The sequence below is a fragment of the Chenopodium quinoa genome, unplaced genomic scaffold, assembly GCF_001683475.1.
Source record: "Chenopodium quinoa cultivar QQ74 unplaced genomic scaffold, ASM168347v1, whole genome shotgun sequence".
Classification (NCBI taxonomy): domain Eukaryota; kingdom Viridiplantae; phylum Streptophyta; class Magnoliopsida; order Caryophyllales; family Amaranthaceae; genus Chenopodium; species Chenopodium quinoa.
Window position 1 is genome coordinate 960,816 of NW_018745003.1, and position 14,914 is coordinate 975,729.

General features: G+C 33.0%; 1 protein-coding gene across 1 annotated transcript; it reads right to left on the bottom strand.

Moving 5' to 3' along the window:
- Nucleotides 1–5,144: 5,144 nt before the first annotated feature.
- LOC110707744 (NADPH:adrenodoxin oxidoreductase, mitochondrial-like) lies at nucleotides 5,145–9,516 on the bottom strand. Its single transcript, XM_021885783.1, has 6 exons — nucleotides 9,047–9,516; nucleotides 8,844–8,948; nucleotides 8,091–8,204; nucleotides 7,939–7,992; nucleotides 7,737–7,853; nucleotides 5,145–6,272 (listed from the first exon to the last, which is right to left on the bottom strand). Exons 2-6 carry the CDS (start codon nucleotides 8,946–8,948, stop codon nucleotides 6,039–6,041), a joined length of 624 nt encoding a protein of 207 aa, XP_021741475.1. The 5' UTR covers nucleotides 9,047–9,516; the 3' UTR covers nucleotides 5,145–6,038.
- Between the last annotated feature and the right edge of the window lie 5,398 nt (nucleotides 9,517–14,914).

Here is a 14,914-nt window from a genome sequence, read left to right on the forward strand (position 1 = left end):
TTCTTCAGTATCTTTCTCTTCCCTATATTTTTTGTTTGGCCAAGCTCAACTATCCAAGATGTTGGGGCCCTACCTAATATAAGTGAGTTCCACATGTCACTGGATAAGTTAGCTTCATTAAAGCTAATAGAGTACATTAATATTGTTAATCACACTTGTGATACAACAATCCTTTAATAGTTGTCACATGATCTCAACCACTCGTGATACAAGAATTGCATAATTTGATCTGTTTTTGGTTTCTATTATGCTTTGTACAATTGTACGTCATGTTACTATGAAAATCAATAGCCAAGTCAGGTAACTAGGTGGTAGCAAAGGGTGTAGTTTGACAACAGTATCATTCAAGATGTATCGATTGTCATTCGTCGGTCAATGGTTTGGATGCTATCCTCTTTCTTTGGCAGCTCATGAAGAAAACGTTTGAGGAAAAGAAAAAAGCTAGAGTATTAATATTAAGAGCAATTAGACGGAGAAGAATTACTCGAAGTAGAAAAGACACAAAGATTAAGAAAATACGAGTAGTAAACTAGTAGTGAGAGATAATTAAATATTTAAAGATTTGTTGTTCGATACACTATGAAGATAAGTTCATATGTAACAAAAAAAAAATGTTAGACGAAGTGATTTTGTTTATGAAACCTCACTACATCATATTCAACAATAAGCATACATGTTATTGACAAGAAGTTGATAACATTGCTCAAGTAATCACCTTGAAAAAATTCTTATCTCCAAAGTTGTGATGAGAACACCACTTTCTCTTGATTCTATACTAATCATTTTAAAGTGATTGATGATAAATTGTTCCACTACTTATCTTGGTCTTTTATTCTATCTTGAGGTTCCACATTTTCCATCTATAGCAAATGTAAGGATCGTGCTAGAATTGTCCTTGATCAATGGTAAATTCATTTGCATGCAAGCATTTGCTTGTATACCTAGGCAATTACCTATATATTGACATTTGACAATGGTAAAATCCATTGGCATTCATCTAGGAAGGTTCCACAATGAAGACATCAAGCAGGGACGAAGCCAAAGCCAAACTTAATTGTCGAGGGAAGGTAAGTCTAATAATAAAAATCAAGGGGGGTTGCCATGCATTAGCCCGAAGCCCCGAACTATGCCTCATTACAAATAAGCATGTAACGTTTAATGGGTATAACAAGCTACAAGTCACGTTACAAAATTGATCAAATAAAATGCCCCCTACCAATAAGTAACATTCAACTACTACTTATAATTATCCATACATCCTAATAAACAATTGAGGTTAAAAGCTAGATACGAACAAGCATATATCACAGATTAGGGCGACAATGTTTGAACAAGTAAGGAAATGTAATTAAAATGTTATGGACAAGCAACATGGGTATAGAGAGAGAGCTAAGCAGGGCAACGCTAAAGAAGTGAAGATGCCTTCAAAAAAGCCAAGTTACAAACAAGATTGGGTAAATTGGAATATTTTAATTATAGGACAAGAAATAATGAAAAATACCTATTAGAAAAGAAAGGCCTAAGCAAATGGCGTGAGTGTCGTGGATAACAACAAAGAACAATTTCTGTAGAAATGGGGACAACTTGAATAATCTTTACACACCACTCTCGATTCTTTGTAAAAGGAGGATGGATTTAACACAAAGGGGGGTCATTATACCAATCAAGTCGCTTAAGTAACATCATTGCCCTATTAATAATTTATTTTGTTGCATAAAAAACCCCGGTACATGTAAATGTTAGTTATCTAACAGTTAGTAATCTAACTTTATGTCATTCATTTATGTTCAATTAACTAAAATAGTTAAAATGTAAAGACATATGTATGCTTCATACGAATTGAATCAACTAATCTACTGTTTTTTAACCGAATTTAGTAACTGAAGTCACGTCCACCATCAAGTCATGAGCCCCACCACACACCTACACCAAGATTTTTTTTTAAAAAAAAGGGAAAAAAAAAAAAAAAAATCCTCCCTTCAAATTTCGAACTGTTCCTAATCCTAGATGCCTCCCAGCTTAAGAATAAAGAAGGTGACCCAACATCATCATAATTCAAAAGAACAATCATAAAAAATCATCCAAATTAAAGTAAATCTCTCTAAATAGCATGTGTGTTTACAGGAAGTTATCGGATTAGCTAATAAAATCTACGAAGTAATACTCAAATCGACATAAGCATGCATCTAAGTTGACACGGTAAAATGAGCACATATGGATACAAAAGCTCGTAGTAAAGCCATTATTATAGCAATGTCCCATGAGAAGAAAAAGAGTAATAATGTGTTGACATATCAACATCAGTTAAGAGCAGTACAAAATACACTGGTAGTTTAGTAATGCACAATAATTGAAGTTTATTTCCCCACATTACTATGCACGCAGATGATAGACAAGAATTTATGCCTCTATTAGCTTATCATAGTTTCATACATGTGAATGTGTGATGATAGATTTGCCAAATAAAAACTCATCCGTACTTCTTCCTACCTTTTATTGGGTCCTCCAAAGAGCTTTAATAATTGAAGGCAAAAAAGAGATTGAATCTAACCTTATACTGTCACAGTAACTTGTAAGAGCGCCAGTCAGGAAGCAACCCAAGTATTTCTCACCTGAAATGATGGCTAGGGAATGGTCGGCAACTGATATAACCTGCACGAAATGACAGAAGCATGTACATACCTAACTCAGTGAAAGATTCATCAAGAACGGACTAAATAATAGTACTTATTCATTGTGAAGTAGAAAAACAGTTGTGCAACAGATAAATAATAAAAAACTTGATTGGAAATATTTTCTGTTACTGCAAAGCTAAAGATGTGTGCATCCTGCTCTCTAACCCTGCCCAAAGTGTGTATTTAGAGGGATTGGGTTAATGTAGTTGTGAGGACTGAAGATTTACCAGCATGCTAACGAGTACGCTACATTTAGCACATAAACGTTCACGTTTCAAATCACATGGTAAAAAACTTCTCTGCTCATCATTGTCAATAAGACGAACAACAATAGGTATGTGAGGGGGCAGAGTTAGCAACTAGCAGTAGCAATGATCCCACTTACAGTGGGATCCTTAGTACTAAGTTAGTAGTAATTGTAGGACTTAGAATAGCAATGAACGCAATAGAATAATGGAAATAGACATTTTAAGAAGAAAAATAAAAAGTGGAAGCATGACAGTCATGAATGACATATATTATATATTAGTGAAACTCATCACCATCAACTAGCTAGGTTTCAGGAATGAAAAGAAGTGCATCGCAGGTTTTACATGAAGACGGCAGCCCAAAGTTAACGAAAAATTATCTTTGATCTAAAATTTCCAAGTGCAGAACTAAATTTTTAGGTGAATTCCGAGGTTCATGATTAGAATATTATGGTTTTAATACATATGACCAAGCATAAACTGTCAGATACACAAATTAACAAAGCAGCTTCATCAGATAACTAGAGTCTTAGATTAACCACACAACTAAGTCAACTATACCAAAGTATTTATCCAAAATTAGATAATACAATTATCCAAATTTCAGATTACAGATATTTACAATTTTGTAAGACTAAAATCTTTCGAGGCTCCTTTGCCAAGCGCTTTCGCCCTGTTACGGACAAGGTTCATATATCTAGCATGGACATCAGCAAGATATTTATCGATGAACATGTAAGCAATTAATAACGAGAACATTCAGACACAATTCAATGACCCCAGAAGACCATGCAAACAATGAAATTCTCTCTTGGAGCTTAATCCCAGGTCTTAGCAGCTTAGGGAACTCAAAGTCAACTCGCAAGTTAACTAAAAAGAGCTTTTTCAGGATATAGATAGCCTGTTGAACATTCCTAGTGAAAGACCAACGGGTTACAAAGGAATTCTTCAAGCGCAGAAAGTGTTGTGTTAGATACAACACAAAGAACTGATTGAGTTTAACAAGTACAGCAAGCCTATAAAATCAAGCAGAAGTCAAGACATATAGTGGAAGATCCCTGTGCTTATTCCTCCGCAGATTGAAGCTCAATAAATTGGAAGTGCTTCTCAAAAAGAAGGTGGAGTTTAACTATTACCATTCACTTTTGCTTTTAAAACTTGAGATGGTAATTGGACTTCTACTTGTCGAGTCACTTCAGCCAAAAAGGGAGCTACAACTTCAGAGGAAAGAAAGAAACGACTTATAAATTCACAGAAAAGATTTTACCAAACACAAGACTACAAGAGTCAGGATGTTATCAGCTTAAAGTTTCCTTTCACTCTTTGAAAAGGTGGGGAAAAAGATGTAGAAAGGATTATCTGTGATGACATGGCCAAACCATTAAAAGTCTTATATTAAAGACTTCCATTGATTTTACTACTACTACTTAAGAGTACACTACATCACAAGGAAGGCAGAACCGTCAGAAGGTGAGACAACAATACATTAGTATTTTACAATCAAAATTCAATTCACAAAATGACCCAAAATCTGGGTCCAAATCACAGCTTCCCCCACCCACCCAAACAAACAAAACAAAAGGCAAAAGAAAGGGTTTAAGTTGTCACAATCACGAATCACACATCCAATATACATAACATGTGTATTGCTACCTTGACAAAATATAGGGTCATTCCAGTCTAGAAAAGGTACAAGCAGAAGGCATACTACGTAGAAATGTAGAATCAACTCTTACGGTTCAAAGACGGTAAAAAAAAAAAACTCCTTTGTTCTTTTCCTCTAATGCATTAAACCTATTTTCTTCAGCATCACCCTTGGGATTATCATAAAGCCTAGGGCCTAGCACAAATCCTCATATATCCCAGCACTCAGTTTCTTGTGTCTAAAATTTGTTCAACTATTGGCACATTATTTTGTCAACCTTTGTTTCCACAACTGATAGTTATTTCCACCATCTAGTACTAGAGGTTAGCTAAATAGACTGATAGACATCAAGGAGTCATTTCTCATTACAAACTCATCATCAGGTATCACTCTGAAGTCTGAAATTACTACCTGGAATTCTAGATGGATATTGTCAAGCTAATAATGTGACAAATAGCAGTATATGAAGTTATGAACTGATACTGTAATCGCAAATACATTCAGAATCGAGAGTATTATGCTGCTCAATCAAGGTATTGCTTCTTTTTTTTTTTTTTTTTTTTTTGGGGGGGGGGGGGTGGGGTGGGGTGGTGGGGGGGGTGGAGTTGTGGGGGGCAAAGCATGTCATAAAATAGTGAAATCAGTCATTTCAATGGAAGAGAGTGCATAATCAACCTCATTCAAGCTGTGGTCCCTTTGGAAAAGTTAGAAAGGAAAGGAAAACATACCATGTTCCATAGATGACCCCCCACCAGAAGAGTACGCCCATAGGCAAGAATCACCAAGCTCTCATTACTAAACGTCCTTCAATGGCACCAACATTGCATTATCGAATGCCTGCAAATAAACATTGCATTAAAAAAAACATATGTGCTTCATGCATCTCTTTGGTACAAATACCATATTTGATGGTGTGTCCGGGAAATTATTGATCAGTTGCTGAACCTGTACACTTACAAACATGTCTACATAGGTAAATTCAGGTGCATAAAATCAGATTACTCCTGTAGGTAATTTTGGTTCAAAAATCTCAGATAACTTCAGTCAAATACAGCATGAAATGGATATAGTGTGTACTTGTATATATCTTAAGCAAGTATGGCAATTTTAAAATAGCAACAATAAAATAAAAAAAAATAAAAAATAGACTGTTGTATTGCCAAACAAACAATTGTGTATTGGATCCTAGATCAAATACCATTTATTCTCTGTAATATCAACGGTTAAGCATTACGAATTGATATGTGATAACCAACTCTGGTGTACAATAGAGGGACAGAAAATTCTACAAGCTGCTGTGAACCACACTTCAAAATTTTAAGATAACAGGTCAGTGTGGAGTGCAAACTAAGTCAAAATTGTATTTCTATACAACAGTCTAAATGGAATCGTATATAACTTAAAGAGGAAAAAAAACCCCGAATTTTCCCTTCCTCTGGGAAATAGGTAATTTGTGAGATGGAAATATATTCATTCTGATCCAACTTTCAGTAACTCCTGCCAAGAGGATAATTTTTCTCGGGGTTTGTGCTTTAAACTTCCCTGCTGCTTTTCTTCGGAGTCTATCTTTTCCCAGGCACTGAATGGAAGTACTGTGACTTTGCGATCATCTAACAACTCAAGAAGCCCCTCCCTACCCGGTTTTGGCATGCTTGAAATTGATGCTAATGGTCCCTGGGCAAGGTCCTCCATTATGCTGGCAACCTGCCATATATGGATATTAATCAGATATGTAATTAAACCCACACAGCTTCAGCAATGATAATGCATCAAGAGATCAAGTTATATACTCAATACTCCCTCCTTCCAAAAATGTTGGTCAAGTCATATATAATATTTTGGGATGTCCAAAAGTGGAAGGATTTTATGATTGGGCCTCCAAAGATGCCCCCTGCGGCCCTGCTTAAGTTGAGTGATAAGCAAGGTGGAAAAAAATCTACCTATAACAAATTGTCTTTTAACAAAACAATGGCATTCTAGTTATAAGAGATTGGGGCAGTTAAAAATTTATCCAGACAGCAGGAAGCCAGAAGTAATCAAGGAACTATTTTGGAACGTTAGTATGGTTTATATTAAATTGTCCACCTTCTACAAAATGTGTGTCAATAATACTGTGGCATTCCCTTAAAAAAAATTTATATAACAGCTTTTTAAATGTAAGGGATTGGGACAATGATAATAATTACTCTGTACCAGATAGCAAGAAGTGTTTAAGGAACTATAGAAACAGGGTAACAACACTCATAGTTTCCTCAGCACAATAAAGGTTTGTGGCAACGATTCCTGTTGGTCCCCTCTTCAACCACCCACAAACATACAATCTCTCTGATTCAAAAACAGCAGCGGAAATAATCAACAAGGAAATGAGATTAAGAGACATGTAGTCGTGTACTATATCCTTTCAAGTTTCAACCTCTTGCAGAATCCCCTCTCAAGAGGATCAAAACAGATTCAATGCAACGCAAGGGTCAAGTGCAAGAAATAGATAACAAGCCGAGGTCGTCAGAACACAGCTTCGGCAGATAGAAAATGATATTTTGGTTTATTTGAATTAAAACATTCTAATAGATGATGTTTTAAGCATATGCATTTAGATGAGCAACCTAAACTTCAAAAACTTTAGTAATGTTACGCCTGTATAATTGTAAACCATAACACTTCTACGTACTAGTTTACTGCTATCCAGTTAGCAAATATAAAACTCACTTAGCCTTAGAAATTCTGTCCAAAAAGTTCACCAACTCAAAGATAAGAAAAACTTAATCATCTAGAGACATCTGTCTAACAAGCTCACCAAACTAATGCAGCAATATAACCTGCTAATTCTATGATTTTCAGGTCATCTATCCTCTTTTTTACAAGGTATGTGATACTTCCAAGATAAGTTTTTAGAAAGATACATCCAAACTTTAGGGCCCTCATTACCCAGTATAAAATGGAATAACTCTTATTGGTGAATTCCAAATTAGTTCATGATTACATAAGCTTTTGACTTCTTATGATAGACAAAGAAACAGTCAAATGATGCAATTGCATTTATAGAATGAGCATCTGCAACATCATCTTGCTCATACATAACAACAAGAGTTTGCATGATTATTTCAGTATACTATATGATCAACAAAATATTAAAAGGATCCACAAAAAGCACAAACTTTAGAGATGTACCTGGCCAAGAATAACAGCTGTATCTGTACTCTCCAAGTCAGGAGCCAAGTTTCTGCAATCTGGATGTCCATTGTACCACCAAACAAACTCCCTAGCAGAGTAAATTCCTTTTAAATCCTATATAAAACACCACGCAATAATTATATAAAGGATATTTAGAAAGAATACAAAAACACCACACCACCCCCTATACAAAACCTACCTCTCCAGGAACACCAAGAACTCGATCACTTTCAGCGCCATATGCAAGCACGACCTATCCAACCAAACCAAAATACAGACATTTTATAAAATAAAAAATGGAGTGGATGAACTGAAATTCTCTGCGAGACAGCAAATTGTAGCAAAGCTCACCACATGATATAAATCTTGAAGCTCTTTCAGTGATACAGACGCCCCAAGATTTACATTTCCAAAGAACATGCACCGGTCGTTTTTCGCAACCCGGCTAAACTGATTAATCACAATCTGTTGCAATTTTTCTGGTAATATAAGCTATTGAAAGCAATCATTTTACAAAATGTACACCTTGTATCCATATAAAATTCTTTAAAAAAAAAAAATACTGATTCAGTTTTTTTTGCTCTACTCACTTTCCATTAGTGTGTTATTCTACCAACTTCTACGTTTTTCCAATGTTGGTCAACACTTTCTATCGTCTTATAGCTTATACTTATACCCCATACTGCACAATTTATCCACCTTTTTCTTACATGCACCAATTTCTACTCTCTTTCTCACTTTATCCGCCGTTTTTCTTACACCTTCCCCCATATTACACAAAATCAACGGAAGGAATATATCATTGGTTTCATATTAAGAAAAAATAAGTTTCAGTAAGTAACAAAAAAAAAACAACACTAAAACACAAATATCACAGAGAATCAAAGCAGTACTATTAGAAATGATTAAGTTCTCTTCACCAAAAAAAAAAAAAAAAAAAAAAGAAATGATTAAGTTCTAACAAAAACCAGGTGATGATAATTAGTATACCACATGTTGATTAAATATTACAAAAATTTCATTATATGATCAGAAAATACATTAATGGCACATTATAACATCAACATTATAATCTAAAAAAAAAGTAAAATAAATAAATAAAACCTTAGTTTCAGGATGATCAGGAGCAACACCAGAACGAACTAATCCAAATGGAGTTGGCAATCGATCCATTATATCAACTTCAGCTTTCTCATTAGCTTTCAACATCTAAATTCACAAAATTAACAGACAAATCCAATGAAACTTTCAATTAATTCAGGAAATTAAGAAAACCTAGAAAGAAAATTAATCAGCAATGTAATTACCTTCTCAGCAGTGTAAAATCCGGCAGGTCCGCTGCCGACGACACAAACTCAAAGAGGATTGGTGGAGAGAGAACCGAAGGCTCTTGAAATCCATGCTCGTGATCGGAAAACCGCCATTTTCATCGGAGATTCGCGAAGTTTAGGGTTTTCCGGCGACTATTCCGCTTGCTCCGTCGCCGATGAAAGCGACGATTTGTTTTTTTGACAGAGGTTTTTGATTGGGTTTTGGGTTTTTGAATTTTAGACCCAAATTTATTTATTTTTATTAACTTATTGGGCTTTACCCATATTTTACTGTAATTAGTATACACTAGACCCTAGTGTAGGTACCATAACCTACACCCCCTACAAAACGCAGCGTTTTGCGTTTTTCCCCTACCCCCACAAACTACAGTAACTACCCCCACTAACCACAGTAAAAAAAAAAAACTATCCATATCAAATTATTCTCTCTCTAAAAACCATCTTCTTCATTTTTGTAGAATTTCTCTCTCATCAACACCGTCGAATCGGAACGAAATTCTCTTCAAATTATTGCAAAATTGCTTCAAAACACTTCATAATTACTTCAAATGTCTGATATTCGAGATGAAATTAAACAATCGCAGCAGCATTTTGATAAAGAGTAAGTAATTTTGTTCATTTGATTACGATTTTAGTACAATTTTTGTATGAAGCATAATTTTGGTTCTTTTCCTTGTGATTGTAGAGTGATTTTGCAAAAAAACGCTTTAGAGAAGAACATGGAAGATAAAACTGGAAAATCAGAGCAAAATGTTACCAAAGAGTAAGTAATTTTGTTCATATTCTTGCGATGACAATTATAGTGCGATTTTATGTGTGAAACCTAATTTTTGTTCAATTTTTTGCAATTGTAGTATGATTTTGGAGAAAAATACTTCACAGACGAGTAATTTGTTGAAAATTTCTGAAGAAATGTATGAACCCTAACTTTTGTAAAACCTAATTTTTGTTAAAATTTTTTGCGATTGTAGTAATTGTTCTAAGATTTTACTGAAAATAACTAAAACATTAACAATTTATTAAATAAAACAGAGACGATGATGATGATGTACCTCTTCAGTCAAGAGTAGACAAATTGAAAAAAAACCGCCAAAATGATCCAATTGTAGATCCGGAACTTTTAAAAGATATTGACAAGTCAATTGGTACGGATTTAACAATGTCTCCACTACCAAGGTAATTAGTCATTTACAGAATATATTATGTTCATGTCTAATATGCTAGTTGTATTTGATAAAATTGGTTTTATCTTTGTTTAATATGTTATTTGTATATGATCATATTTGATACTCATAATGTTCATTTATAGATATAGTTATGATCATATATTTATATTTGTTCATATGAGTATTTATTGAGATTTAAAAACAAAAGTACATTTCATTGAAACATCATTGTATATGATCATATTTGATACTCATAATGTTCATTTATAGATATAATTATGATCATATATGTATATTTGTTCATTTGAGTAGTCATTGAGATTTAAATAACAAATATACATTTCATTAAATCATCATGCACATATATAAATATGATAATAATCATTTCAGTGATATGCATTCAAACTAATGTCATGTAATTAATTTATAATGTAGTGATGTGCCATTTAGAGTGATACACTTGCTTCAATTTAGAGATGGGAAATCTGAACCATTAACTCTAAAGAAGGTTATACAACAAAATGAATATGGTAATAGTTATGAAAGATACACTTTAAACAAGTAAGTTTATATGTATAAAATAATTGTTTTTACATTCAATTATTGTACATTGTATATATATACCAAACTTATTAGGTAATTCTTAAAATTTTAGTGAAAAAAAAAGGTTCGAGTGAAATTTGTTATGTCAAAATCAAGACCACCAGAGACAAATCAAACAATAAGGTATAAAAGCTTTATACAAAATAACTAATTATCTTCTTCATTGTATAAATTAGTTCATACTTTAATATCATATTATATAAAATAATTCTGTTTTTTTTAAGTGAACAAAGTGAGAACATTCCTGCTACTAATGCAACAACTAAGAGTGTGTCTGCTACACATAACACAACTGACAAAGAGAGCAGGGATGAAAGGTATACTAATGATCAATTTTATATAAACAAATGTTCATTTTTATAACAGTATATTTTATGTACAATTTATGTGCATTTTTTATTTAAAGTATTTCTTAATATTGATTTCAGCAAGCAAGAAGAAGTTCAACCAAAAGTGCAAAGCAATCCAGTAAAGAATAGTCTTGGCCAAAAGTAAGAAAACTTAAATGTTCAATTTAGATAGACTATATGTTCATTTGAAAATCAGTACAAAAAAGTTTGCTCATGGCCAATAGTAATATAAGTTATATGTTCATTTTTTTATTTACTAATCAAAATTGTAAATTCAAACATATTTTTAATGAAATATCAGAAAACCCAAAGATGATTCAAGAATAACAACATTAAAGGACAAGATGCAAGAAATACATTTAGACATAGAGAGAAACCCAAAGTATGTTTAAATTTAAATAATTGAATTAATTTAATCAATTAATGAATATATTTCAAAGTTAATATCATACATTTACAGAAAGTACAAAGAATCGACAATCAGAATTATGAGAAATCTCAAAAGAATGGAAAAGGCAAGCAAGGAAATCAGGAAAGGTAAATGATCATATTTATTGAATATTTTTGTTTAATAGTCATAAATATCAATTTTAACAATACTATTACTTTTGAAGGTGAAGCAAAAAAGAAAGAAAAAGGGCCAATAGAAGAGAAAACTGTGGAAAAAGGTAAAAATTTTAAAATGTACATTTTTATTACAAAAAATGTTCATATTGGAAAAGCATAATATTAAATATTCAATAAGATTAAAAAAATTAAATTTTAACTAAATAAATTTTAATAGAAGTACAAGAAGGAAAAAAAGGGACTGAAAAAGAGAAAAGCCCTAAAGACAAAACTGTGGAAGATGTCTTTCCAAAGACAACAAATGTAGAAGGTAAAAATTTATAAATGTACATTTTTATTACATAAAATGTTCATATTGGATCTACATAATATTGAATGTTCAATAAGATTAAAAAAATATATAAATATTAACTAATTAAATTTTCATAGAAGGACAAGAGGGAAAAAAAGAGCCTGAAAAGGAGAAAATCCCTAAAGAGAAAACAGTGGAAGATGAGTCTACAAAGACAACAGATCCGAAAGGTAAATAGTGGAAAATGTACATATTCATTACCTGAAATGTTCATTTATATTGTATATAGTAAACTTTTGTCATCCAATTTAATAATGTTTATTTAATCTTTTATATTTGATCATTTCATATGCAGCACAAATTGCACCTGATTTTGTTCAAATTGAGGATGAAACTTATCTTCTAGATCAAGATGATGATAAAGTTTCCACAAAACTTAGTGAGGAGACAGCTCCATCATCACAAAAAAGTGATCAGTCAACCAAAATGAAAACAAGATACAAAATGGTTGCAAGGAAAAACAAAAACAAAAGCCTTGTTGTTGTGCCAAGTGGTAGAATTACAAGGAGCCAAGGTAATCATAATACTTTTCTGTTACACAATAAATATTACACTTTCAAATATACTAACATAAATTTTTTTAAAAACAATAGATGTTCTGTTAGATGAATCTAAAAAGGGAAGCCTGAAGAAGGATGTTGAGCCTGCTAAAGAAACCGCAAAAATAGGACAGAAGAGAAGAATGTCTACAAGGAATTTTCCTATTCAAAAGGAAGCTGATGCACCACCTCCAGCACCTACTCCAATAAAAAAAATGGCAGGTGCTCCTGCTGAATATCCTCCAGACCAAGGCAAAAAGGGTAAATGTTCAATCTTAATGTATAGAATGATCATTTATGATGGTATATCATTAATGTTCAATTTCAATATATAGGTGGGAAAAAGAAAACTCTAGAAGTGAAGAAAACTTCTAAGGTTGCTGGCAAAAGAAAAGCAGGTATATAATGATATATTATAAATGTTCAATTTCTATATATAGAATGATCATTTGAGAAAACAATTTTGTTCATTTTATCATTTGCTTACTGTACATTTTCAATACTTAAACAAAATTATATATTTAATTTTCAGATGTCAGTCCTGCCAAGAGAAATGCTGGAAAGAGAAAAAAAATACAAGAAGTACCATCAGATGAACCCTCTCAAGATCCTGACAGTGATGATGATAGTGAAGAGTCAGTTTATAGAGCAGAAGAAGAGCCTGTCAGTGAGGATGATTATGAGGTGGAGGAAGAGGAGGAAGAGGAAGAAGTAAAGCCAAGGAAGAAACAGGCAAAGAAAGGGAATTCAGTGAAGGCAAAGGTTGAAAAGGAGGAGCAAAAGATGGTACTGTATGATGAAGGAAAGATTGAAGGTAGGAGAAAAAAGAAAATGAAAACTGAAATGGTTCAAGCAATAGAAACTGATGAAGTTGAGGAAATTCAGGAAGATGAATTTGAGGAAGAGAAATCTTCAAAGAGAGGAGGACATGTGAAGTTCATTGCATGGATAAAAAAGATGACACCTACCCAAAAACAACAAATTATTGATATAGGGTTAGGATCACTTCTTGACATTAGTTTACCTCAACTTGATCAAAAGTTCTGTAACTGGTTATTGGGAAGTTTTGAAGAAAATAGCCAGTATTTTGAACTACCAAAGAATGAAAAAATAGAAATTGAGGTAGAGGATGTTAGGGTAGTTTATGGCTTGCCTACAGGAGAAATTCCAATTGTTGAGCCAAAGTCTGATAAAATTAGTGAGGAGTATGCAGAATTTCTGAAGAAATGGAGAAAATCATGGTCAGGAAAAACTCCATCAGTGAGTCAGGTATGATCAGTTTTAAATGTTCATTTTAAATACATTAAATGATCAAAAGTATAAATGTTTTGTTCATTTTGTTTGCAGATTGTGAATGGATACATAAATGATAAATTCACCAACAACAGACCACCAAGTGAACATTTCATTACTAACTTTTTAGCAGTGGCTGTGAACTGCTTGATGAAATGTGTATCAAACAATCAATGCCATTTCAAATTTCTTTATTCTATGATGGACAAAGAAAACATAAAAAATTTGAACTGGTGTCAGTTTGTATATGACTCACTTATCAAATGTCATGTTGATTGGAGAAAGCAGCAAGGCAAGGGGTTCTACAAAGGCCCTCTTCAATTTCTGATGGTATATTCTTAGATACAAGATGTTCATTTAAATTTAAATAAATGCACTTTTTTTTATTGTTTATATTCTGTTCCATGTTTTCTTTTTTCTTGTAGTTGTTCTATTTTGATAGAGTTCAGAGGTTAGACAAAAGGCCTCCAAGAACAATTCCTATCATATCTGCATGGAATAGAGACATGGTTCTTGAGAGGTTGAAGATTGAATTAGAATTGGGATTTGGGAGAGGGAAAATTCTACCAAGGATTGCTGCAGAAGTTGAAGAAAGTCCTAAGGTTATAAAATGATCACTTTTGTTAACATAAATGTTCATTTGTATAATCTGAAATGTTCAACTGCATAATTTTTAATATTCATTCATATAGGTTTTTATGGATGATTTTGTTTCCCTGGTAAAAACAACTTGTTCAAACCTGTCAAAGCTTTCTTCAAAATTGGTGAAGGCAAAGGATATCTTCCCTGGAAATGACTTGGTGAAAAAAGTTGATGAAGTTTTAGGAAAGGTGGTAGCTAGGGAACCATCAATTCTAAGCCAAGATGAAGAATTCTTTGGCAGTGAGGATTTCCTAAATGCACTTGCACAAGCTGAGAAGAATCTGTTGCAAGGGTCTGAAAAGCAAACAACTGAGAAGCAAATGACTGGGAAG

Excerpts from the sequence above, each read along its gene's own strand:
- LOC110707744 (XM_021885783.1), bottom strand. The coding sequence starts at position 8,948 with ATGTTGAAAGCTAATGAGAAAGCTGAAGTTGATATAATGGATCGATTG. Across the intron at positions 8,205-8,843 it reads CTGATCATCCTGAAACTAAG|ATTGTGATTAATCAGTTTAG; the intron begins GTTTTATTTATT and ends AAATTGCAACAG. Across the intron at positions 7,854-7,938 it reads TTCTTGGTGTTCCTGGAGAG|GATTTAAAAGGAATTTACTC; the intron begins GTAGGTTTTGTA and ends TGTTTTATATAG.